We start from the raw sequence: 27,577 nt of genomic DNA, 5'->3' as shown, positions 1-27,577 counted from the left end.
CCAATGAAAGTTTTACTGCCATTCAACGTTTTTACTGTAAATATTCTCAACCCAATCGTTTGTTATTGGTCTACATATCCCTGGTGTATAACAAACCCAATCCTGTAACAGTGCGATGAAAGGTTGTTGCATTTGACCATGCTTTCGACACAGCCACAGTTTGACAAGCACACCGATTACCCAATAGCTGTCAGTTATGCGTTCAAACATAAATATCTACCCAATCATACCGTAGCGGGGAAGGTTCACCAAGTGAATTACTGTTGACGTCAAGTCAACGCAGGCACCTTGCTGGTTATCAAAGCACAAAAGCAACAGAGAAGAACTGGAGGGGTAGAAGGACTTCCAGAGGCCAAAACAAAAAGTAAAATAGCATCTGATTAATTTTTCTCTGCTGCTTTCGAATGTATTGGTGGTAGGAACTGAAAACTATGCCGGCGGAGAAATGATCGAAGCTGGAACATTAACTACTGAAAGCTAGCTGACGTTTGAATTTCTCCCTAAAGTTTACGGTGGTTGGCTAGCTGGCTAGCTAGCTATCATACCTACCTCCACGGCGCTGGCCTCTTCAGCTCTGCAGGGCCCTGTCTACACCGTCGTCCCACGCATGTCCAGCCGTGCCCAAGAAAGATGGTGTCGTGGATGATATCAAGAGGTGTTGTGTAAGTTACAGTCTTTGTATCGGTATTCTCTTGTGAATAGACATCTGGATGATATTCACGGAAAGAGTTTTGTTTGTTTTGTGTAGCTTGCTAGTCAAGAAAGCTAGCAGATGAAATTCAATACCACATCGGTTCAGCTGGTTTGTTAACGTAGCCTAGTCTGCTCACATTAGTTTTCTGAAGACCGCTTATATAATAAGCTAACGTTAGCGAGTTCTATAGCTGTCTGCGCACCTTAAAATGCTTACAGCTAAACAAGTTAGCTACGAATGCCAGGGGTGTCACTGCGTATCTGATCCATCTTCTGCGGACACACACATTTGCTATCTCACTGTATTTGATAGGTAGCAAGCGTTATCCTGTCAAGCCACATGCTGTAACTGTGTTGTTTTTCTCTGCTCGTCTTTTCCTTGACATTGCTGGAAGGTCAGGGAAATTGTGTAGCAAAACCGTATTACGTCTATAACTAACGTTGGCTAGGAAGCTAACGTTACTACTTTACCTCTGTTGATGCAGGCTAAGTTGCTAGGTGTTTCTATTTTTCGGAAACGGCCGCTCGACCTGTTTAAGAATGGCGTGCCAATAAAAATAAAAGGGCCTCCAATTTAGGATACATATATAGAATTGTCTTGACGTTAAACATCCTTGTTTTTTAGTTAATATTAGATTGGTCGTAAATCCGATAGTCTGCTGTCTGTAAAGATATTTTTCTCTTGGACTGTGTCTTGAAGTGGTAACGGTTATTTTTGTAAGGCTGTGATTCATGTAATGAAACAACATGCAATGGGAAATCACATGACTACCACACCCTAGCAAAACTTGATTATGATTCATACCTTCTAATTGTGCAGGTAGTGTATACCTTGGGTTCAAAGTGTCAGTCTCTAGTCAGTGAATAGTCTTCTGTTCTACTTTCTCTTTCAGTCAGTACAAATGGATACTGTTAAGTTGTTACTATGTTTCAGTATGAGTCTACTTCGAAACCAGCGTAACAGAAAACCTCATCATGGTTTCACTGTTTTAAAGCAACTCGTTCCCCTTATATGGTCAACTGCTCACAAAATAGAAGCCGCAAATCATAGAGCCCATAGTGCTATATGCGGCGTTAAATGTATTTTTGAAGCCTCCTCAGCCATACAAGTCATGGCGTGCATTAAGAACATAACAGGTCAATGCCACGCTAACTGTAGCATCCAGGGACCTGTTTGAGTTTCCTCACCTTGCCTCTAAGGACTTCTTTAGTTGTCTGAGGTTGAGTTCCTTACTAGATGATTGTAGACGATGATGGTAACTATAAAAACACTGTCATTTGACAGAGAGTCACAGGATGCTTTGTACTCATACACTATAATTTCCCCATGGAATTGGATGCCTTTATCTGAGGTTTAATTTGTTTTGTCTCCAGTTGTTTTGCCAGGAGAACCCAGTGACCCTTCAGGGCTACTCTCTATGAAATGGCATGTACGTGGAGGAAAATAAAGTTTCATGCGGGGGTGGGGTGGACTAGAGGCATGAGCTGTGTTACTATTCTTTTAACTCCTTGTCCAGGACTATGCTTAATGCTAAACAGGCCAGAAACGGTGCCAATTGGTTGTCACTTTTCCGGTTCCTTAGCTTTAGACGTTCAAAGGTTGTAGTAAAGAGAAAAATCTGAAAAAAAACAAAATATCAATAGGATCTTTTTTTCAATTGCAACTCATGGAGCTTAGGCACAGCATTTGACTGGAAAACCCCTTAAAGTAACACTATGGAACAATTTGACACTTTTTGAGGTATGGTTTTATAGGCAACTAGAATTGGTACCATCCTCAAATTCATTTTGAAAGTAAATGGTCATGTGAAGGACAGATAAACACCTGTGTCTTTCCCACTATCCATCCGGGATAGGGCCTATGTAGTTCTGTGTTCCGGGCTGGTATACCCTGCAAAAATGGAAGAAAAGCTTTCACAGCATGACATTGCCAGCTATACTGCCAAAAGACACCAGTAAGTTTCTTGGCAAGCTTCTATCAGTGACAGCTGGGCTGTTGGTGGTGTTTGCAAGGTTATTCCATGCCTTTTAGGTAGTTAGTGTGCGAGTTTTGGAACAGAATTCCTTATTGCTGCTTTAAAATACTATATTGCATTAAGAATTGTCTAAAGTCGCCTGCATTGATTGGCAAGTTTCTGTGGTTAGGTGCACTTTAACTAAGGCCTGTGACATATTTAAGTTGCACGTTTATGAACTAGAAAAACTCAGCCTATGAGGTTCCCTTCAGGCTATTGCAGAGCGATATGTTTGCGCTTGTCAAAATAAATTAAAACGGAACAAAGGTCATATTTCCTCAATCTTCAATATGGAAAGAATCTGAGGAGGTGACAGGTTTGCTAATTCCTCCTTCAGAAATGCAGACATCTTTCTATACCTCCCTTTGCCAAAACCAAATAAATAGGCTTTGTGATTTAACATGAGTTCAGGACTATAGTGCAAAGGCATTGTGATAACTTGTAATTCAGTCACATTTTGGTAATGGCTATATTGGTTATATGTTGTTGGTTGTTCAGTGACAAGTAAAGGCAGCACTAAGTAAGGGATAATGTATAGTTGTAATGTATAGTTCGTCTTGAAGGGATTTATTTTACCATAATGACCGCCGGACAATACATTTTCCCGCTTATTATACGGTTACTTGCCAAAACGATAGAAGACATTCCTCCATAATACCTCTTTTTAATAATTTTGTTGCCGTTTTGTAATTTCCCAACAAACTTGCTGTCTGTTTGGCATCAGTTGTATTTTTGTTATGTAACTTTAACTGTGGACTTTTGTGGTAAGCTTAATGGATTTCCGGTGTGTAGGCCTATATATGAACTAAAAACCTGTTTTTGCAATCTTTTGCAAACCTTTTTGCAAAACGAACTATTTCAACTTCAACACTGTTTTCCTAAACTAGCTTTCTAAAAAAAGCCCCTTTCACTAAGTGGTGTCTGGAAAAACAGCACTGGCCACCTGTGAAATGCCTACCGATTTGGAAAAAACATAAAACGAGTCTGACTGCATTGTTTTCAGGCTCTCCTATCTTCTGCCCTAACCCCCCTTCCTCTATCCATCACTCAGGTCGAGAGTAGTTGTTATGTGTCTGACATTCCTTCTCCCCTTGGACTTTTTTTTACAGAGCAGCAAGGCTTCTCTCTCGCAATATTACATAACATTCAGTGTCATTAGGGCCTGCGCCAGACTATCTGTTTGTCTGCTTTGTGTCTTCTCAAATTGCTTTCACCCAGACAGTCTGTGCTCTCTGGAGCCCTTTGTGTTTTTGTATATGTGCAATCTCCAAGGCCGTTTCTGTGCAGCCAAGGGGAACTTAACCCGTTGTTTTGCCCTGCTCAAAAATATTTAAATGGTTTTGGGTATTGTTGAAGCAATTGCATTGGTCAGCCATGATACTGTGTTTATATACTCTCGCAGCTGCATTGATCTCTAATGCATTTTACATTAGTTTTTTTTTATCAGAAAGCTGTTACAGCGAATTTTAAGGAGCTACTAGTGAACAGACCATAATTATGGTCTTGGTTTAATAGCCGGGGCCTCCGTCTGAAGCCTTTAGAGCAAATGTCATTCATGTCTGGGGACTCATTCAGTGGATAGATAACCCGAGAGAGATTACCACTAAAAAGCGTTGTGTCTTCAGTAATGGGATTCCTGAGGTTGCCTTTCCAGTTGTAGTGCAGTGTAACCTGTGTAGAGCCTGCTGGGACCTATGTGATCAATTATGTCATCATGATATTATTAAGTGTATGTAATCCATAGTTATTTCATACAATCTATACAATAATCTGTGACCTTGTGTGCATTTTAGGGCCAGACAAATACTGTCATTGTAGCTTAACCTTTAAGGTATTATATGTATTTTTTTTTATGTCATTTCTTTTTCCTTTTTCGTTTCATTGTTTTCACTGGTTTCTCATGAAGTGGGTGGGAAGGAAAAACAATCCTCTTGACAATTAGGCCACCACCTTAGTAGCACAGGGGCTTTCCCTCGCTTTTCTTCCGCTCGCTCTCTCTCTCTCTCTCTCTCTCGTTTGCGCTCTCTCTCTCTCTCTCTCTCTAGCTCGTGTACTCCCTCTCCTCTTCTTCTCCGTTTTTGCCCTTTTTAGGGGGGGAAAAGCCAAATCTGGACGAGCTGCAGCAGATGTGGAAAGGGGTGCGGGTTCTGGGCCCACGGGCTGGGCCTGCACCCCATTACGAACCTGGAGCGTTCCGGTTCTATCTGGGCCCGCGGGTCGCAGGGAGCGAGTAAGAGCGGGAAACCTGAGACCTCCGGCCCAAAACACGGTGTCAAGGCCCCCTGTCTGAAGGGGCCTCTATTTTTTCAGCTGTTGAGAGGGAGGGAGGGTGAAGGGGAAAAGAAAGCAGAGACAGAGAGGGAAAGAACGGTTGATGGGGTGGGGGTGGGAGGGAGGAGTGGAAAAGGGGGGGAAAAAAGAGAGAGTGGGGTGGAGAGAAAGTGAGGAAGAAAGGCAGAGAAAAAGGGAGGTGAAAGGCAAAAGAAAGATGGTGAGAGAGAGAGAAGGAGACAGGGCCCCCGCTTCGGCAAATTGTTTCAAGAGCTCTGCTCTTGACAGACCCCCATTTCCTCCCCTGGCCCCAACCGCAGGAAGAGTCGAACACTTTGGGAAAACAGCAGTGCTACGGGGTGGGGGCGGAGGAGGGGTGGGGGTGGTGGATTGAGGTTTGGGTGGAGGAGAGGATTGTGGGAGCGGGAGTGTTGTACTGTTTTTTTGTTTTTGTTGCGTGGGGAACGGGAGGCGGCCGGGTTGTACAGTGGTGGGGTCAGACCACAGGAGAAGTGTGAGTGAGCAAGAACTCCTAAGCACCTTTACGACTACAGCACAGAGACGCATCCCTGAAACACAGCTATGAATCACGATACATGCCAAGTCCTTCAAAGTTATTTTTGACGTAAGCACAACAAAAAGCATTCTGTGTGGGATGGCATACTTAAAATAAGTCATATTTTACAGCTGCCATCTGACCAATGTAAAAAATATATATCTTTGTTTGGTTTGCTTATTTATTTAAAAAAAAAAAAAGAAAAAAAGGCCGACACGTTTCAATGTAGGCCAAGTCCTGTCACTCATGTCCCCTTTCGACAGAGTGTAAGAAACAGTAGCAAGACGCCAAATAGGTGTCTTGATGACCATCCAAAAATGATGTTCAGTCGAGGCTTTTAGGCTAGTGGCCAAGTGCCACTGGTCAGGAAATTAGCTGCCAAATTGTTCTGATTAACACACACATTCCTGCGCGCTGCTCTATGGAACAGGATAGTGTGTTAGTCACCAGCACTGCAGGATTACGTTTGATAGGCTATGAGATTGTGATAAGAGAGTGGGTCTTGGACTGTGTGTGTGTGTGTGTGTGTGTGTGTGTGTCTGTCTGACTTTGTATCTGTCTGGTTTGACACCATGACTAAAGCTTAGAAACGAGACCCCTGTGCGCTGGACCCTAAATGTAGCGATCTCGTGGCTCTTTGCTCAACCCGATCGGAGCGGTTCCATTGTCTCCCGTCTTTATCCCAGGCCGGCCTGCCTGCCTGCCCCCGTTATCTCGGAATGCCATTCGATCTCCGCGCCACACGAGACACTCTGTATAATGCAGCGCCTCCTCGCAGGGCAAGCCGGGGATCCGGTTCCCTGCTCTTTAACGTCAGGCCTGCCCGTCATTAGCCTAATGTGCTGCTCTTGTCTTTCACGCTCTTGCGAGCTGACGCTCTCTCGTCACACGCCTGGAGATGGATGGAATTGGTGTCACTTCACCTGAGCGTTGCTCGAGGGGATGACCGTCTCTGTCTCTTTGTTCTTCTGGGAAGTCAGCACTCTGCGAGCTACTGCACGAGTGGATTGGTCATCATAAACTGTAGACCACTGTGACTTCGAAATGAGAATACTACTGCTTCAGTTATGTTAAAAACCTTATTAATCATTTTAGTCAACAGCTACCTGCAAGTGATGTGTTGAACTGATGCAATCACAAAACAATACAAGCTGACACAATGTCTCCTGGGTCTGCAGTAGACAGCCTAGTAATGTAGATGCTGTGTTCAAATAGCTTCAGTGAAGTGAATGCATCCTGAACAGTAGAAGAGTACTGTTGTGGAACATGTTTGTAAGTTCCATAGTGTGTGTAAATTCATTTTTCTGTCTGCCATGAAAACGGCAACATTTATTTTTCAGAGCAGGTAGACCTTTAGATTTGGCTGACTATGATATCAAGACCTACCCCCCCCCCCCCCCCCCCCACACACATACACACACATACATACACACACATACATACATACACACACATACATACATACATACATACACACACACACAGATAAGATGGCATAATATGTTTAGATGTTGATAGACCTGTGTGTTTAATACTTCAACTAATGCTAACTTTGCTAGCTTAGAGTCCAGCTCTGCTGAGCTGCAGGTTAGTGGAGTTGGGTCTGCTTTGTGTTAGCATGGCCGGGGTGTGTGTGTAAAGGATGGGCGGGTGTTTCCTGTGTCACCGGGGATAGACTCCGGGACAAGAGCACAGAGGCTGACCTCTGGCCCATGACCCGGGCAGCAGTGTGTAACAAGACCGGACACTCTATCGGCTCGGGTGTGGATTTGTTTTTCTTTTTGTTTTTCGTTTTTCGTTTTTTTCCTTTAGCCAGTGCCCTTTGATGGCTTACCCAAGTTTTCATTTGAGCACAAATCCCAAGCAATTACATGAAGCTAAAATGGCAACCATTATGTGGAGAGAAATTCAGCACAGTTGGCCTTTGTTTACTTTTTTTTATAATCCTTGCAAAAATACAAAATGTAATTTATTACAATAAAGCCACTGATTTTATTTAGCCCTGTTTGTAGTGGCAGAATTGAGGCCAGGCAGTCGAAAAGCTCAGGGTTGAACTCTGTAAATGGACATAGATTGCTGGTTGCTCTCAGCAAATTCTGCGGTAGACTGAAAATGGCTCTTGTCTTTAAAATCGGTATCCGAGACACAGAAACAAAGGGGGGGGGGGGGGGGGGGGAATGAGATGAGAAAGCGAATGAGATGTGGGGGGGAAACAACTAGTGGTTGTTTCCAGAAGGCCATACTCCAGTGAGGCAAGCAGCAGTTCCCCAGCCCTCCCAATTACCCAGCTCTCCATGTGGGAGCGAGGGAGAGCGAGTAGGAGAGGTGTGCTGCAAAACAGGAGAGGTGGGAATGGTGGTGTGGTAGGGGGTGGGCTAAAGAGATGGATACAGAGCCGCAGACTATTGTTAGAACCCTTTGCCGCACCGCTGTTTCCATGGCAACGGGTAGAGATAAGAATGGCCGCTGCCGCCAAGGTGCATCCCTAGAACGAGAATATGGGGGTGGGGGTAGTTGTCTGGTTTCTAATAAACATACATACACATACAACAGCACCGGCCATTCACAAGGCTCTATAGGCTTGTTTTTATGTCATTGGTATCAAATGTTTCTGGCCTTCAGTACACTCCGTATATTCAAATTGTATATTGCCTGTGCGTGTGCGTGTGCGTGTGCGTGTGCGTGTGCGTGTGCGCGTGTGTGTGTGTGTGTGTGTGCTTGGTTGTCTGCCTCACGGAGGCTACAGTGACGGGGATCAGTAGTCCGTGGGGCTCCTGTCTACCCAGAGACGGGTGCATAAAGGGTCGCCTGTTAAATTTGGAAGCGGAAGGAAGGGACACTGGCCCGATTTAGAACAGCCCTCCTGAGCGGTGGATGTGTGGCCGTGCTTGAGTGGGGTTACAGGCTGGGGGTTGTATGTGCATTAGTGAAATTACTCTGTGTGTGTGTGTGTTCTTGATGTAGGCTACAGTCCTGTGTTTGTTTAACTGGGGTTAAATGTATGTGTGTGTGTGTGTGTGTGTGCATGCATGCATGCGCGTGTGTCAGAAATAGAGAGAGGCTTGGTATATACTAATGAGTGGCTTTACATTTCGAGATTATAGTCACAGGTGTGCGTGCAAAATTGGATCTCTACTGACATGCTATATCTGAGCTGGCTGGTACTATTTGCAGGTACCTAAGTAGTTTCTCTCGCTGGAACCAAGTGCTTGATCGTTATAACACTGATATTCTACATCTAGTAATGTAGCTTCATCATCATCATTATCATCTTCATCATCCTCACACGCTGTGTTACTGAGCTTTTGGAGATGGCGTGTGCGAAAAGACATTCAGTAAAACAAGGTCTCGCTTCACTAAACCTCTCTCTCCCTTTATCTGTCTCTCTTCACTATACATCTCTTTGATAGCCCGCTGCTTTCACTCTCCCTGTCACACACACACACACACACACACACACACACACACAGAGGGAGAGACCGAGACCCATACCTCCTTGCCGGTCACAAAGCCTTTGTTGATGTTGTTGTTTTTTTTTTTTTTTCTCTCTTTCCTAGCGGTCCTTTTTTCAGGGCGCTTTGGCAGCCACTGTAAGGCCTGTTATTTACGTACCTCGTAACAAGGGGAGGGGTAGGAGGGGGTTGCAGGCAATCAAACAGCTGTGTCCTGCCTACACACACACACACACACACACACTCTCTCACACATGTACACACACTCTCTCTCTCTGACACACACACACACACACACACACACACACACACACACACAGTGCACTAATTTCCCAGTGCTGCAGGGGGAGCTTTAAAACTGGTGAAGGGAAGATGGGGGGGGGGGGGGTGCTCTGATGAAATGAAACTAGGCTTTCTCTTCATATTTCTCTCTCTCGCCATCCCTCTCACTTTCTCTCCATTTTCTCTCCCCCTTTCTCCCCCCTCTCTTTCTGGTGGGGTGGGTGAATGGGGGTGTGTGTGTGTGTGTGTGTGTGTGTGTGTGTGTGTGTGTGTGTGTGTGTGTGTGTGTGTGTGTGTGTGTGTGTGTGTGTGTGTGTGTGTGTGTGTGTGTGTGTGTGTGTGTGTGTGTGTGTGTGTGTGTGAGAAACATAATGAATGAGAATCAGCTGAGAGTGCCGCTTCCAGATGAAGTGCCTGGCACCACTCCCATCTACACACTTACACACACTTAAACAACACATGTGCATTCACACATAATCACACTCACTGATATACATCCCGTTGCGCACACACACACACAAAATCACCACACTCTGGACCCTGGCCCTGTTAACACACACAGCACTGGAGTGAAGTAGTGGAGCATATTGACATCCAGCCTCACCTCCCCATACACCCGCCTCCTCATACAAACACCAGTAGAACTGTCTTCCATGTGTGGAGGAGTTTGTGTTCACTAAGAGTGGGTGTGTGTGTGTGCGCGCCTGTCTGTACGCTTGTCTGTGTGTCTGTCCACCATATGTGTTTGTGTTCACTACGAGAGAGAGAGAGAGTGTGGGAGGGGGAGGTTGGGGAGAGAGAGAGAGAGAGAGGGAGGTTGGAGAGAGAGAGAGAGAGAGAGGGAGGTTGGAGAGGGAGAGAGGAGGAAATCATTTGTTTGTCTTGCAACTGCAATCAGCAGGAGGAAACAGAACAGGCAGGTCAGCTCCCACTTCAGCTGGACACCCAGGCTGGAGACGCCCGACTGCTGTTTTTGTGTCAGTGTGTGTTTCTCTCTCTCTCCTCTCCCTACGTATCACTCTCGCTCTTTCCCTCCATCTCTCCCCCTTGTCTCTCTTGCCTTCCATATATACATATCTTTCTCTCTCTGTCTCTCTCCCTCCTTCCTCCGCTCTCCCTCATTCCCCCTGTCTGTGAGGGACATTTGAAAATCTCTCCGTGCCTGTAGTTTTAAACAAAATGATCACACAACATGGACTCCAATGGAAACCGTGCACTCGTCCTCTTTTCCCTCTATCTCTTGTCATTCGTCTCCGCCCATCTGTCTGTCTGTGAGGAGACTAGGCCAATGCCTCATGTCTGTTCCATTCTGTTCACAGGCTCGTCTTCGGCACCCTCTACCCGGCCTACAACTCCTACAAGGCTGTGAAGACGAAGAACGTCAGGGAATATGTAAGCACTGAAACACACACACACACACACACACACACACACACACACACACACACACAGTACTCTCACCTACTCTCAGGCTTACACACCTACACACACACACACACACAGGTAAGCAGGCTGACGCACTCTGCCGGACCATATGCAAGATCATATCACACCAGTTCAGTAGTCTGGAAATGATCAACATAAAACCCCATAAAAACCCACATTTATGACCACTGCCAGTGAGCAAACTGTGGAGAGTTGTTGATGAGATCTGGCATTAGCGGTACAGTTCCTGTCGAAGCCTTTAGGAAGGATCTGTTTTATTTTGGACTATGTTGGTTAAGTCATGTAACACTGATCTTTAAGTCGCATAGACCTCCAGGAGGGATAAGAAGTAAATGGCTTAACCCTTCTTGGTAAGTAAATGAACTGGGCTACCTGTCTCTGTTTAGCTTTGGGCTGCCAAGACCTCAATGTTGGAGGCATGAGGCCTGAACTGGATTGAACTGAACCAGTCCCCTTTCAGAGTGATTAGGCTTGATGCGCACAAGCCAAGCCCTTTGTCCTGCTGCAATTAAGAAGGGGTGTTTCCAGACCGGTCCAGTGGATGCGGCAGCTAGCCAGTGCCAGGCTAATACATGAGCTGGATTTGGTCAGTTGTTTAGTTATCTGCTTAGTCTATAAACTAGGTTGTGTGTGTGTGTGTGTGTGTGTGTGTGTGTGTGTGTGTGTGTGTGTGTGTGTGTGTGTGTGTGTGTGTGTGTGTGTGTGTGTGTGTGTGTGTGTGTGTGTGTGTGTGTGTGTGTGTGTTTTTTGCTTTATGAGGAAAGGAAGGAAGGGAGGATGTATAGTATGTATATGTGTGTGTTTGCATGTGTACTGTAATGTGTGTGTGGGGTGGGGGTGGGGGGGTAGCATTTTACTGTAACAAGTGTGTGTGTGTGTGTGTGTAAGGAGCAGACAAAATTGTTTATGTGACAGCTCTCTTGAGGACTTGAGTCAGTCTCGGGAGCCACATTTAGTGCATGCCTGGACATGTGAGTGGTTAAGAGGAGGAGTGGTTGTCTGTGTGTGTAATGTGTACATTTGTGTGTATATGGGAGAGAGGGATGACGTGTGAATGTTATGGAGATTGACAATGGCCCTCTGTTCCTGTTTGTGTGTGTGGGAGGGAGTGTGTGTGAGAGAGATAGAGAGTGCGTGTGTGTTTTCGGGGGGGGGGGGGGGGTACTGGGAGCTCGTCCCCTGAATGATGCTAGCAGGTGCCCCCAGAGGAATGCTAATTTTGGGGTGCCACCTGCGATGGCAAAACAATGGCACCCCTCAGCCCCCATGCCACAGCCCCTGGGAGCCGGCTGAGCACGCAAACACATGCCGTTGCCATGGCTACCGCAGCCACTGGGCAGAGAGCGAGGCTGTGGAAGGTCATGTGACTCTTGGAGTGTGACTCACTCGCTGCACGGTTTTGTTAAGAGCTCGAGGCTCTTGATGGATTTCTAGCTCGATTTGATTTTGCCAAGGTTGAAGGCCATTGGAGTTTTCTTCACATTGCTCTGTTCTGTATCTGGGACCTGGTGTGTGTTATATTTACATTTTCTTAGCAGTCAATTATCAGATGCCTATCCAATGCGGGATTACAGTATTCTTCAGGTATACATTTCCATTGGAATGTGAACTCCCTTGGTATCGAGCCCATGATCTCAGTGATGTTGGCACCTTGTTCTACCCGTTGAGCTGCATACAACAGGATCAAGTGTTGGGGCCTGTGTCCGTACAACAGGATCAAGTGTTGGGGCGTGTGTCCGTACAACAGGATCAAGTGTTGGGGCGTGTGTCCGTACAACAGGAACACGTGTTGGGGCCTGTGTCCGTACAACAGGATCAAGTGTTGGGGCGTGCGTCCGTACAACAGGAACAAGTGTTGGGGCGTGTGTCCGTACAACAGGAACACGTGTTGGGGCGTGCGTCCGTACAACAGGAACAAGTGTTGGGGCCTGTGTCCGTACAACAGGAACAAGTGTTGGGGCCTGTGTCCGTACAACAGGAACACGTGTTGGGGCCTGTGTCCGTACAACAGGAACAAGTGTTGGGGCGTGTGTCTGTACAACAGGAACAAGTGTTGGGGCGTGTGTCCGTACAACAGGAGCGAGTGTTGGGGCGTGTGTCCGTACAACAGGAGCGAGTGTTGGGGCGTGTGTCCGTACAACAGGAACACGTGTTGGGGCCTGTGTCTGTACAACAGGAACACGTGTTGTGTCTTCTCTGGCAGAAAGGCGCTGACAGGGTGCTGGGGTGCGACAGTGACGTCACCAGTGCCTTTCTGAAAAGGTCTGAGATTTCAACTAGAAGCACTCGGGAGCTGGCACACATAAAAAGGCGGAGCGCCCTGACGAAAGACGCTGGATGCCTACGCACGCGCTCTCATTGGCAACAACTGAAATAAATTAAGCTACATGGACACTCACCCTTACTTAAGTCTACATGCACGGTTTTTGCATAGTTTATGGGTATCGATACGGGCGATGCGCCAGTCAAATAACATTAGCATGGCCATCCACACATAGCCAACTGCTCCCACATTGACCCTGCATTTGCAGTGTTCTCATCCATCCACGAGGACCTGGTGCAACAGCAGAAGCGGGTGCAGGGCGGAGAGGGGAGGAGTGCATACGGTTCTCTCTGTGCAGCAGAATGATGCAACTGGCTGCTGCGGTCCTGAAATCGGGCTTGCAGACTGCGAGCCGGAGAGGAGTTTTACAGTCATACTGCAGATGTGTGCTGCTGTGTGCACTGGTGCGGTGCCGCGCAGATAGCGCAGTGCTAACAGTTTCATTGATTACTGCATTTGTGTTCGAGCCACGTTGGTTTACTTGTTCTTTACTAGGCTTATGTACTGGACGTGCTATTTACCAGGCTTATTTCTCATGATGGCTAATTAGTGAGCTTTGCACGTTGGTGCTTCCGAAAGGGTGCTCCTAGGGATGGGTCATGATTTTCTAATAGTCGTTAAATTATAAAAAATAGAATAGTTAATGCAACTATCGTCCTGTCTTAAATATATTTTCCATTGTTTTTATTGGCGCCGGCTAGCAAGTAACGCGTTACTATTGCCATAAGGTGGCGGTAATTGCATCTAAAAGCTGTTTACTAACCCCATTAAACAACAAAAGAGGAGGAAGAAGAATGTTTTACTACCAGACACAGATAAAATGTGTCTGGCGTGGTGTGATCAGATGCTACTGTACAAACAGGAGAAACATGCAAAACCAAAGATTTTACAGCCGTTAAAACATTCCGAGTTAAACTGTAGTTTTTGTATATAATATAACATTAAGCGTCACCAAACAAGTTTCTCACACTGACATTCTTCACTTCAAGTGGCATAGTAAGGCATTACAAACCTGCTTATGAAATTGCATACTAAAACTGTTCTGCTTATAATACCTCCGCCTTCCATAAACAAAAACTGATACTTTCCATTAAAAAAAATTAAAAATAAAACTCACGACCTGGAATGAAAAGAGCCTTGATTGCCATCTCTTGCTGTGGAGAGAAGGCAAAGACACGAAGAACCAAGTGGTCTAGTTATTCCTAGATCTCCATAAGATGCATTCCACACAATGAATGGAGACTCTCTAATCCCTTTGGAACATTGACTGATATTTTGATAGCAGCGTGTGTGTGCTGTCTGCCTATGTGTGCCAGAATGTTAGTGGGTCATTAGTGTTCTAGAATCGCTGCCCTGCACCTTGTCAGATGATTTGTATTGCTAGGTGGTAGAATAGTCAAACCTTCCTTTCGTAGGGTGAAGTAATCACATCCACGTAATTGCAGGTTGCAATATGCAACAGCCGACTGCTGCTGCGGCGCAACGCCATGCGCATTTTCTTGCGGCTGCATTTGTTTTAAAGTTTTATTAATAGCCCGGCTGTAAAGACTAGTAACCGTGGGGCCGCCTAAGCTCTTTGCTCCACATACAGACTGTGCTGGACCGTTCTCCACTGGAGCTACAGCTATAGCTACACTGAAGGGTGTCCCTTGTTCTGTATACAGTATATATGTGTCTGTGTAGATGTGTGCCAGTCCTTGAGTTTACATTTGTGGCAATGAAAACCAGCGCCTTGTGATTTGAAGAGTGCCTGAACCAGGGTTTGATGGATCGTGAAGCGAGGAAAGACTCCAGACTGCAGTAAGGAGTTAAGTCCTCTCTCTCTCTCTCTCTCCCTCCCTTGCTCACTCGTCCAGTAACGACTCCCAGATGGTACGCTCCGCAGCCTCGTCGGACCCATCAGCCCGTCCCAACATTAAACAGCCAACCGGCCCCAGAGAGAGACGGGGGAAGAGAGAAGGAGAGAAGGAGAGAGCGAGAGAGAGAGAGAGAGAGAGAGAGAACACACCATTCCAGGGAGACCTCATCAGTCATCCTTCCACTGAAGAAAAGTCTGGACAAAAAAAAGGAAAGGAAGAGAGGATGGAGAGAGGGAGAACGGGGGAAAACTGAGAGGAGGAGAGAACCAGTACAAAGGTCATGTTTGTTTGTGTAGTCCGCCGCAATATTTTGCAGAGGAGAGAGCTGGAATGGAAAGTGGGCCCATGTCAAGAAAGAAAGAGGGACAGTGTTGGGGCAGACGGAGTGAGAGAAAGAGAGTGAAGGGTGGAGGGAGAAGGAAAGAGGGACAGTGTTGGGGCAGACGGGGTGAGAGAAAGAGAATGAAGGGTGGAGGGAGAAACGCAGTGAGAATGAAAGGGGGGGGGGAATGGAGAAGGTGGAAAAAACAGAAAGAAATAGGCAGCGAAAGAGAGGAGGGAGAGAGTGTCAGAAAGAGAGGAGGGAGAGAGTGTCAGAAAGAGAGGAGGGAGAGAGTGTCAGAAAGAGAGAAGTCTCAGGCTTTCCCTGGCAGCGCCGTGGAGGAAGCAGAAAAGGCGAAGCACCAGCATTCCATGGGGGAGGCGGCCTTCTCCAACATGTCACGACTGCGGTGGAGTTGTAGCCGGGGGCACAGGAGGAGGAGGAGGGTGGGGTGGGGTGTTGTGCGAATGGAGGGAACGTCGACCAGTAATTGAGTCTCTCGCTGGCCAAAAAGCTCCTCTGTAATAGCTCTGGACAAATGATGCTTTTGTGCTTTTTGACGTTTTCTCTCCTTTCTATTTTCCTACCGCACTCTCGCGCTCCGTCTTTCATTCTTCTCTTTCTCTCATTACTGGGTGTGTAACCAGGATCACTGTTGGTTTGCGTACAGCAAAAAGAAAGAGAGAGAGAGAGAGAGAGAGAGCGAGTGTGTGTGAGAAAGCAGTGGAAAAGTTGTCCTATTGAGTCTTGTGTATCGTGTTGAGGGCTTTTTTTTTTCTTTTTTTTAAAATGCCCTTGCATTTGGAAGCCTGTGAGTGGGCTGAGAGTAATGAAATCATTGTGAAATCACACTGCAAGCCCTGTCTGTGCAAGCTCCGGAACAGCAAGCCTTGTTCTCAGCTGGCCCAGACTTCCCCTATGGTGTTCTGCGCTGTTCTCCCTGTGGGCTGAGCTGTGTTGGTCTGTTGTATGTTAATAGTTTGAAAGTTCAGAGACTGACTGAGGCTTATAGTGTGTGATGTATAGTGGTAGTCCTAGGGGGGACAAAGCTGATGAGTGTTAATGGTGCCGGTGCCAAATGCAGGGTGTCCACCTCTAAACCACGATGGCGGAAAGCAGGCGAGTCTTTCCTGCTTTCGCCGAGTTGATCTATGAGCATAGAGAGATGAAGGTCAATGAGTGTCTGTAACCTGTGTTATCAGTGGAAGTAATAAAGGATGCAGAAATCAACAGGCACAGTGTGAACGTGCTCCTGATGGCCGTTGTCAAAGAACCCTCGTGACCACATGGTGGCTGTTAGCCGTCAGAGAAAAATGCCACTAGTTTTCACTTATGGATGAGTAGCGCTCTTTCGGTTTAAGTTAGTTCCCACGATGCACTGCTGTTAGCCGTTACCTCCTGTACAGGAATGGAGTGGTAACAACATGAAGAATGCTAAGGAAACGGATGTTGTTACATAAAGAGGAATACAGTTGGCTCTTCCATAGCTAAGAAATACTAATAATAGCTTTTGTATGTTGATGTTAAAGGTAGGGGTCTAACGGTACTTGCATTCCTCCTGAACAGTCACGGTACCGACGTTACAGTTCGGTGCATACAGTAGTACGGAGAACACGCGGTAGCATATGTGCGAAGATCGAGGAGCGTAATGTGGAACCAGTAGCGTGAGTTCCACCCGGAAACCTTAAGCTGTAAACCGCTAGCAAAGTAGCAGTCAGTCACACTATCGCAAGTGCAAAAGAGACATTATACTATAGGACATTGGGTGGACCAAACTAACTTTCAGTACTACTATCTGTTCAAAATAAATGAAATGAAACCTCTTGTGCATTTGGGTTTTGTGTTGCTCCTTTCCTGAACTCGTGCCTAACCGTGACGTCCAAACTGTGGTCTGAACCGAACCGCGACTTCTGTGCACCATAACACACCCCTAGTTAAAGGAATACTGCAGCCTTTTTCCTGTAGGTGAGGGACACTATTAGCTGAGTCCTTGAGTAGACTACTCCCACTGATCCTACGGTGTCCTGGAGGAGACTAAAATGATTGGCTGTTAACTTCAGGAGGTGGAATTGTGCTGTGATGGGAGGGAATGACTTGTATAGTCTATATCATATTTAGGATGGAGTTTGGTGATATTGATCCAAATTGAGGAACGGTGTGCTGATCATAACTCTGTTTTCACAGGAGTGCTGGTGAGCTGCTGACTGCTATTAAACCCGGAAGCCTAAAGGGAGTTCCTAATGATTTTTCTTTGTTGTGCAAAAAGTGGTAAATTTTTCATGACAAAAAAAGAAAGAAATTATTGCACTTTTGATGAGGGCAGTGCAGTGATTTGTTATGGTGGGTGCTGAGGTGTGTGTTTGTGTCTTTGAATGTGTCACTGCCATCATCGCAGGTCAGCTGTCAAATGAGGTAGAAGTCAGAGTGAGTGTGTGTGTGTGTGTGTGTGTGTGTGTGTGTGTGTGTGTGTTTATTGTGTGTGTGTGTGTGTGTGTGGGTATTGACTGACAGTCAATCAGGAATGTGCTGATGCGGCACATTCATCGATCACCCCTCGGACAATTTGTGTGTGTGCGTCCGCGTGCACAGGAAGGCTGTGTGTCTGGATGTGGTTGCTGCGAGGTCAGCCGCCTCTATCCTGGCCGAGTTCACGGGGAGGTCACCAATTAAACGTGACTGCGGGTTTGCCAGGCAAGCCTGCTTCCGATTGGCCCCTCTTCTCTCTCTCCTCTCTGCTCAAGGCTGAGCCGGGCTCGGTGAAGCCAGGCTGACAGTATCTGGGCCAGAGTCTCTCAGGAGGCCGTCAGTGGCGGGAGCGTTTCACGTGAGCGGCCTGTCTGCCTCTGCTCCGGTTTTGGTTCTGGCCCTGGCCTCGGCTCTCTGCTGCCTCGTGCTGGAATTGAAAGCCTTTTGAACGCCCCTGGTGCAGCTGGAGCCACGGCAGAGAGGAAGAAAGAAAGAAAGAGAGGGAGAGGGAGAGAGAGAGTGGGGGAGGGAGAGGGTGGGGGTGGGGGAGAGAGAGCGTTAGCAGGGAGTCATCGGAGAGAGAGAGAGATGGGGAGTAAGAGAGAGAGAGAGAGCGTTAGAAGGAAGTGATCGGAGAGAGAGAGAGAGCGTGGGGGGGGTCAGTTGGAGGGTAGGCAGGGTAAGAGAGAGAGATGGAGAGAGAGGTTGAGAATACTAAATAGCTTTTCTGCTTCTGGGGGAAGAGAGAGAGCGAGAAAGAGATGGAGGAAGAGAGAGCGCTTGAGCAAAAAGAGATTGTAGGAGTGGTAGAGCAAGAAAGCGAGAGTGAAGGAGCGAGCAAATGCGTGGAAGAGAGAGAGAGAGAGAGAGAGAGAGAGAGAGAGAGAGAGAGAGAGAAAAAAAAGAGAAGCTAGAGCAAGCTCGACAGGATGGAAATTAAAGTCACGGCGGTAATGATTTTCTCTCTCCCTCCTCATTCTCTCTCTCCCTCCCTTCATCCCTCCCTCCCTCTGCTCTTCTATCTATCCCTCCATCCATCTATCTGTCTATCTCTCCACACTCGTCTGTTTCTGTGTGGTGTGGGGAGAGGTCCTTCGATTGGATTGACATTAGTGAAGCAGTCTCTGGCCTGGGAATATTCATTCACTAGCAGAATGCAAAAAACCTAAGAGCGAAAGGAAGGAGAAGCAGATTGTGTGTGTGTGTGTGTGTGTGTGTGTGTGTGTGTGATGAATGCATTTGTGTCTGTCTTTCTGCGTTTGTGGCAGCAATACTGTATATGCATTTGTGAGTGTGTGTGTGTGTAAGTGTGTCCTGAACATGAAGTTGTAGTGACCCACCTCTTCCCTTTGGTTGTTTGGTTTGCCTGGTTGTCTCTCTGCAGTCCCCCTCTCGGTGTGTATCAGGGAGTACTCAAGTGGTCCTAAAGCTATGATGATGACAAAATGCTGATTTTAGTTGATGGCTATTTGGAGTGTCTCTTTATTATTGGCCTTCGTCATATGAATACTAGTGATTTTCAGTATCCTACCCACAAATGCAGAGTCTCAATCCTATAGGTTAAGTATGGAGGTTGTCCGCTGTCTTTATCACACACAAGCTTGTCTAGGGTAGGCTTCAAATACTGCCTGCGTGGTTGTAGTCAGTCTGACCCTGGTGACTAACATAGGAATGAGGGCCGTGTACACAGTCTCATTTCTTAATGTCTTGACTTTCCTCTTTGCCTCCACTCTTTGTACCTGCGTGACGCATGCTCTTGTTTTGTCTCCCGTGTGTGTGTGTGTGTGTGTGTGTGTGTGTGTGTGTGTGTGTGTGTGTGTGTGTGTGTGTGTGTGTGTGTGTGTGTGTGTGTGTGTGTGTGTGTGTGTGTGTGTGTGTGTGTGTGTGTGTTGTAGGTACGTTGGATGATGTACTGGATCGTTTTTGCTCTCTACACCGTGGTGGAGACCATCGCTGACCTGACCGTATCCTGGTAAGATCAGCTCACCTGTGCATCACATCACTCTGCATCTGCGTTTGCTGCTGCATGCAAAGGTTCACATGAAGAGGATGAGTCAGACTGCCATTTCCCTCTCTTTATATCTGCCCCGCTGATGTTTCAGTCAGGACCCGAGGCTAACGTGCTGGTGCGGAACACATGGGCATATGCCTTCCGATCGTGATGATGTTGTTGTTGTTGTTGTTGTTGTGGAAACATCGGACAGTTATAGGTCGGATGCTAGCCTAGGTAGAGCGCACGCTAGACGGCGAAGGCAATCCGCGGTCAATTCAGTGGAGGAGTAGAGTTTGCCTCAGTAAACTGGATGTCTCGGTGAGTTGCCAGCGAGTTACAAATTTGAGCCGATGTAGAAATTGGTCATCAGACCAACACCGAATCGTCATGGCCTGGAGCGCTTCAAATCATGCAAATCATGATATGCGCTGCTGAGGAGGCTCTCGGGCTGTGGGTGATCTGCGCTGCTGAGGAGGCTCTCGGGCTGTGGGTGATCTGTGTGGATAGTCGGTGGTAATAGGCGCAGGAAGTTTGCCAGGATGCAACAGAACAATTGAAGAAGGAAAAAAAGGGAAAAAAAATAGCTTGATTGACAGTCTTTGGATACTCTTTGCTTTAAATCTGTCGGCTGTTAGCTAGTTCGCTGCCCGCTAGTTTTAGACAAACATTCTAATGCCCCTTTTGATTATAATACAATGCTGATTTAAATACAATTGAATGTTAATAACTTCCAAGACAGCGGATTATTAAAAGACTGGCTCAGATCACCCAAAGGCTGTCTGCAAAATGTCTGGGAAAGGTTTGATGCTTGTCTGTGGCGTGACCAGGCAAGCATCAGGGGTCTGCATGCAGTCATCACAGGGCTGGTCTCCCAACCCCCCCCCCCCCCTTTCTCTCTGATGATATCTGATAAGTGCTTCACTTGGCTGATTGTGTCTGATTTGTGTCGAATCAAAACAAACAAGCTATTAAGACGAGGGGATTTTGTTTTTACGTGTCATATGGTTATATAAGTGTATGTGTGTCTGTTGGGGGGGGGGGGGGGTGGTAATATGTTTGGGCGAGGGGAGGGTGGTTGTTGCAGGAACAATCAAGGATTAATGAAATTAAAGTTGCTTTTTTAATTTCACAAATTTCAGAAATCAATTTGTTGGCATGCCAGTTCAGTGGGTGTAATTATGTGGCGTGATTAACGAGATGCAATTTGTATCTCTCCCTCTTCTCCCTCCCTCTCTCTCTCTCTCTCTCTCTCTCTCTCTCCCTCTTCTCCCTCCCTCTTTCTCCCTCTCTCTCTCTCTCTCCCTCTCTCTCTCTCTCTCTCTCTCTCCCTCTCTCCCTCTCTCTCTGTCTCTGTCTCCCCTTCAACTTTCCTCCATTTCTCTCTCTCTCACACACACACACCTCTGGTTTCTTGTCTCTCCCTCTTTCACTCTTCTTCTTGCTCTGTCTCTCCTTTTCCACCTCTTTTCATACTATTTCCTTCCGTCTCATTCTTTCTTTCTATCCCCCCGTCTTCTCTCTGCTATCTTGCTCCATCTGTATACCTCTTTCTCTGTACCTTCATTCCGCTCACTTTCTACTTCACTCCATTTCTCTCTTCTCTTGCTCTACCTCCTTCCATCCCCCTCTCTCTCTCTCTCTCTCTCTCTCTCCCCCTCTCTCTGTCTCTGTAGGTTTCCGTTGTATTATGAGCTGAAGATTGCCTTTGTGATATGGCTGTTGTCTCCCTACACCAGAGGAGCCAGCCTCATCTACAGGAAGGTCCTGCACCCACTGCTCTCCTCCAGAGAAAGGGTAACACTACACACAAACTACACACACTACCACACACACACACACACACACACACACACACACACACACTACTACACACACTACACACACACACACACACACACTACTACACACACACACTACTACTACTACTACTACACACACACTACTACACACTACACACACACTACTACACACACACAATACACACACACACACACACACTACTACACAAACCACACACACAACACACACACTACTACACACACACACACACACACACACACACACACACTACTACACACTACTACACACACACACACACTACTACACAAACCACACACACTACACACACAATACTACACACACTACTACACAAACCATACACACTGCGCACACACACTACATACACACTAACACTAAAAACTTAATTTATGCTGTTCAGTGCTGAATTTGGATATGGAATGTTGGTACACAAGTTTAGCTAGTCAAGCTAATGTAGAAGGCCAGAACGCACTCATGAAATACAACATATAAGGACTCAACTGTGGCTGCACCAGAAGTGCACCAAACATTAAATCTGTTAGACGTCAATCTATGTATCTATCTATATGTATCTGACTTCCTTCTTTTTTTTTCTCCCCCTGTTCCCCCTCTCTCAACCGCTGTTGTCCTCTCCCAAATGTTGCCTCCATAAGGAGATCGACGACTACATTGTCCAAGCCAAAGAGCGCAGCTATGAGACCATGGTGAACTTCGGCAAGCAGGGCCTAAGTATAGCAGCCACAGCAGCTGTCTCTGCAGCTGTCAAGGCAAGTGCAGATCGCTCCCCGTGTGTGTGTGTATGTGTGTGTGCGCGTGTGTGTGTGTGTGTGTGTGTGTATGTGAGAAGAGAAAGTGTTGGTGTGTTTGCAAAAGAGAGAGGGAGAGAAATTGTGTGTGTGAGTGAAAGGACAAGTGTGTGTGTGTGTGTGTGTGTGTGTGTGTGTGTAATAAATAACAAAATATGTGTTTGTATATGAATGTAGTACATGTGAATATGAACGTATGAAAATGGTCCCAGCACATGCACTGAATGCCAGTGTCTGTAACGCAAACCTGCATGTGGGTCTGTGGGTCTGATGATCTGATTATTACTGCTGGGCACCAAGGCTGGTGTTTTTCTCCCTGGCACCAAACCTGGGCAGTCTTGAGGGGCTTGGCTGGCGCGCTGTGCCAGCTGGTTACAGGCACCACTGAGAGACGCTGGGTGTGCCCCCTGAAATGCCAACTCAGCTCTGCCGCCAGCCCCTTTGGCTCATTCACACACACACACACACATACATACACGCATACATACATACACGCGTACACACACACACGCACACACACGTGGAGTGAACGCAATCAAAGCGATGTCTTAATCAGGAGCAGCAGTGGCGACAGAAGTTCTGCTTTTCATTTGAGCACGGGCCCGTCAAGAAACCACCACCCCACCTCCGTCTTTCCCCCTCTCTCCTTCTCTCCACCCCTCTCTCCTGAACCGCTCTTTATTCCCCCCCTCTTTCCCTCTTTTCTATTTCAGAGGGGCCAACCCACTCTGTCTCTCTCTCCCCCCCCCACACACACACACACACACACTCTATCTCTCACACACACTCTTTGTGAAGCTTTGGGGTGCAAGGTGGAGGGAGCCCCTCTCTTTCTTCTTCTTCTTCTTCACCACACTCTCTCTCTCTCTCTCTCTCTGTCTGTCTCCTTCTCTTATGTAGAGCCAGAGTGCCTGTATAAAAAAGACTTGAGTCCCAGACCTCCATTAGAGCAGCCATTGATGGTTTTTCAAAAGGCTGCGTCTGCATTCTTCCTTTCATTTTTCTTTTTCTTTTTCTTCTTTCTTCTCCTCCGCTGTCTTCCGTCCTGTCTCTTTCCTGCCCCGCCATGTTGTCCTCACTATTTTTCTTGTATCCTAACACTGCTGTTTGTCTGTGTATTTTATCTCTCTCCTATCTTCCTCTCTCTTTTTTCCTATGTCTTTCTCTTCCTCTCTTTCTCTGCACCCTTTTCACTCTCTTATCCCTCTCCCTCCATGATTCTCTCTATCTCTGTTTCTTTTTTCTCTCTCCTCTCTCCCTTTCAGTCTTTCTCTAATTCTTCTTACCTCTCTGCCTCTTTCTTTCTTTCTTCCCCCTGGTCTCTCTCTCTCTCTCTCTCTCTCTCTCTCTCTCTCTCTCTCTCTTCCACTGACATTACTATCCTGTAGGAGCACTTGACTGCTGCTGCTCTCTCTAATGCAGGTAACCATAAAGAGACCCTTTGCATGCTGTGGGAACTCACTCACACACGTACACACACACACACACTCACACTCACACTCACACTCACACTCACACACTCACACACCATACCAGAAGTGCAGTGTTTGTACCAACAGATATGTACACATAGTATGTGCCCTGCGAAAGTCAACTACACATATCTGGCTTTGCTTTAGCTGTGATGTGTGTGTGTGTGTGTGTGTGTGTGTGTGTGTGTGTGTGTGTGTGTGTGTGTGTGTGTGTGTGTGTGTGTGTGTGTGTGTGTGTGTGTGTGTGTGTGAGAGAGAGAGAGAGACATGCATGACACCTCTAATGCATGCCTATGATGCTTCCGACCATTAAAAAGAGTGTGTGTGTGGGGTTAGGTGAGTGGCAGATGGATGATGGTGAGTGTGTGGTGTGAGGACGACGGGGGTGCTGAGTAAGAGAGTGTTCTGTCCAGTGTGTGTGAGGACAGTGTGTGTCTGAGTACAGTGTGTGTAAGCACCAATGTTGCAGAGGTTACATGAGAGTGTGTGTGTGTGTGTGTTCACAGGGCCAGGGCGCCATCACTGAGAAACTGCGGAGCTTCAGCATGGCCGACCTGTCTCAGATCTCCCAGGGAGACCAGACCGACTACGTTAACCGACGGGGACTCACCCAGCAAGACGGAGAAGGTACGTTCACACACACGCACACACTCACACACACACACCACCGCAAAAACACTTTGCAAGATGAAGGCTACATACTCATACACGCACACCTCTGACACCAACCCACTCTCACACACACACACACACACACACACACACACACACAAACATTTCCTGCATTTCCTTTTTCATCATTTCAAATGGCTCACCTCTGTACAGGTTCTCGCTCCAAAGGCCCGCTTACACGCAGCCAAAGCACTCCAGGTCTGTCTAGCCTGCCTCGTCTGTGTGTGTGTAGGGGGAGATGTGTGTGTAGGGGGAGATGTGTGTGTAGGGGTAGGTGGGTGTGTAACTGTAGTGTGTGTGTGTGTGTGTGTGTCTGGTGGGTAGTTACCCCTACTGTCTTCACTCACACCTAATCATGTGTGTGTCTGTGTTGTAGGCGTAGTCTGTGTAACGCTGTCTGATTGCTCACAGTTGGTCTGACTGTGCCATAAGACCCTGGTGTCCATGTTAGTCTGACTGTGCCATAAGACCCTGGTGTCCATGTTGGTCTGACTGTGCCATAAGACCCTGGTGTCCATGTTAGTCTGACTGTGCCATAAGACCCTGGTGTCCATGTTAGTCTGACTGTGCCATAAGACCCTGGTGTCCATGAGGAAAGACACTTTCCCTTCTGCTCTTAGCACAGTGGCACAGTGGCTGTTAGCCAGCTTAGACCTACTCATGTAGAACCAGATGCAGAGAAATGTTCATCTTTTTACTTCATCTCTAGCTGCTTACATGAGCTTAACTCTTTATGAGGCTAGTTGAGAGTTCAGGGAAATGGCTAAGTCAAACGTGTGTGTGTGTGTGGTATGCAAGTGTGAATTTTGTGTTAACATGCACACATGTGTCACTGATTTGTTGCTGTGTGCATGTGTAGACCATGTGTGTGTGTGTGTGTAGCTGTCACAATAACAAACTAACTAATGTATACTAATATTACTCATACTGTCTGCCGTAGTAATACATTAGTTGGGAGTGTTGTCTGTTGAATCACTGTGAGAAAATTGAGAATGAAGATGACTATGATAATGATTTACAAAGCGTTCATTCTCGCTTTTACTCTTATCGTCTTTGATGAACTGAGAACCATCTTTCAACAGAGCCCTCAGGCTGGGTAACGCACGTGCACACGCACACACACACACACTCGCACGCGCATACATCATTCAGGAAAGTCACACTCACGCTCTCCTCTGGCTCCCCCTCTCCTCCCGCCAAAACAGCTCCATCCACATTAGATCTTAGCGAGCTCACACACACACACACACACACACACACACACACACACACACACACACACACACACACACACACTCGCAAGAAGCCATCAGGAGAACAGAGGCGTCTGCGGCATAAAAGAGAGGGAGAGAGAGAGAGTGAGAGAGAGAAAGAGGGGTGGGGAAGATGGAAAATAAAATCCCATCGCTTAGTCTGCGGGCAGGCGCCCTGAGCGGCATACCTAATGAGGCCGTAGCTCTCTATGCTAATGCGGCACGCCGTTTGAAATTCTGCCGGCATTCCAGGTCATCTTCTGCCGTCTGTGCCGCGCCAAGTCGCTTCGGACCGCTCTGCCGCGCCGCAGCCGTCATAAAGAGGCGGTGCTCGCAAATGTCAGCGCCGCAAACACACCGCGCCAGGAAGGTCGTCTGCTGAGCCTGTGAAATGTTAATTGTGTGTGTGTGTGTGTGTGTGTGGTGTGTGTGTGTGTGTGTGTGTGTGTGTGTGTGTGTGTGTGTGTGTGTGTGTGTGTGTGTGTGTGTGTGTGTGTGTGTGTGTGTGTGTGTGTGTGTGTGTTGGCGAGAGGAGTTAATTTGTAAAGAGAGGACAAAAATACAAATGACATGATGAGAAATAATTAAAATGGTCGTATTGTTAAGTCAGGTGTGTCGTTTGAAATGTCTCTTCTCTTTTTTTGTATCTCCATCTCTCTCTTGTGCACCTTTTGCCTTTTTCTCACTTTCTCTGTCATTGCACCTCTCTTTCTGGCTAGATGGCATTTTCTTTGTCTTACTTCTCTTTTCTCTCTCTCTTTCTTTCTTTTTTTCTTTCTTTCTTTCTTCTTCTCTCTCTCTGGGTCATTTAAGGCAGTGCTTTGCATGACTGTGTTTTATGGGCTCTGTCTTGCTTCAGCTCAGAGAAAGCACTATTTTATTTGCACTCGCTCTTTCTCTCGCTCTTTCTCTCGCTCTCTCTCCCCCTCTCTTTTTCTCTCTCTCTGTTCCCCGCTTGCTCTTGCTCTCTCGCTCTGTAATACCATTGAGAACACGCAGTATTCTGCCAAGATGTGCAGAGGCCTTGTATTAAGAGCGTTAGGCTAGGATGTTCTTTATATAGGGAACTAATGTATGTACATACATACATGCATATGCATTCATATATGCACACTCGCATGTGCTGGCTTGCCTACTTGAACTCTATATATGCATGTGTACATATACTGCCAATTCTTGTATACCCATTGGTGGACACATGTAAATACTGATAGATAAGCAGGCCACACACACACACACACACACACACACACACACACACACACACACACACTTAAACACTCACATACTCAATGAAACTGTTTTTCTCCCGCAGTTATTGAGCAATCCGATTGACCAGCTCCATGTTGAGGTGCTAAAAATCCCATTGCATGATCTAATCAGTACAATTCTCACGCTCAATATCAGAGCTGGAAGCGTTTGTGTTTGTGTGTGTGTGTGTGTGTGTGTGTGTGTGTGTGTGTGTGTGTGTGCGCTGTGCATTTACGATCCCCCAAGAGGACGATCTGCCTGGCCCCTAAATAAGAATGAAAAAGAGCAGAGAGCATATTAATCATGGTGTTGTGAAACCCCCTTAAACCCCGGCGGGAAGTTGTGATCTCCTGATGAGCTGGAGCACGGTGCTGGAGAGGACAAAGGAAATGCTCAGCAGGATCAACACACCTCATTCCTGCTGCTGCAGCTCCCCCTGGTGGATAGAGCATGGAACTGCGCCACCTTCACACTCCCCCTTTTGTCCTTTAATTAGCTGCCTTTTGTCAATACTTGAGATTGGTTGGATGCCTCCCTTTTATTGCGTGTGTGTGTGTGTGTGTGTGTGTGTGTGTGTGTGTGTGTGTGTGCGCGTAATCTGCAGCACAGTAAGGGTGGCTCTGGCTA

General features: G+C 46.9%; 1 protein-coding gene across 1 annotated transcript; it reads left to right on the top strand.

Annotated features, from left to right (window-relative positions):
- The first annotated feature begins 276 nt into the window (after positions 1-276).
- Positions 277-26,089, top strand: LOC122128718 (receptor expression-enhancing protein 3-like). The gene is made up of 9 exons (XM_042703367.1): positions 277-662; positions 10,589-10,661; positions 19,581-19,657; positions 21,352-21,472; positions 22,150-22,263; positions 24,281-24,401; positions 24,600-24,737; positions 24,823-24,833; positions 25,952-26,089. The coding sequence occupies exons 1-9, from the start codon at positions 631-633 to the stop codon at positions 26,087-26,089; spliced, it is 825 nt and encodes a 274-aa protein (XP_042559301.1). The 5' UTR covers positions 277-630.
- Positions 26,090-27,577: the final 1,488 nt, after the last annotated feature.

This window comes from Clupea harengus, chromosome 23 (genome assembly GCF_900700415.2).
Source record: "Clupea harengus chromosome 23, Ch_v2.0.2, whole genome shotgun sequence".
Lineage (NCBI taxonomy): Eukaryota > Metazoa > Chordata > Actinopteri > Clupeiformes > Clupeidae > Clupea > Clupea harengus.
Note: the sequence above shows the minus strand (reverse complement) of the source record. Positions and strands in the feature narration are given on the sequence as shown.

Coding starts and splice junctions, on each gene's coding strand:
- LOC122128718 (XM_042703367.1), top strand. CDS start 631: ATGGTGTCGTGGATGATATCAAGAGGTGTTGT. Junction 663..10,588: donor ATGATATCAAGAGGTGTTGT/GTAAGTTACAGT, acceptor TTCTGTTCACAG/GCTCGTCTTCGGCACCCTCT. Junction 22,264..24,280: donor CTGTCTCTGCAGCTGTCAAG/GCAAGTGCAGAT, acceptor GTGTGTTCACAG/GGCCAGGGCGCCATCACTGA.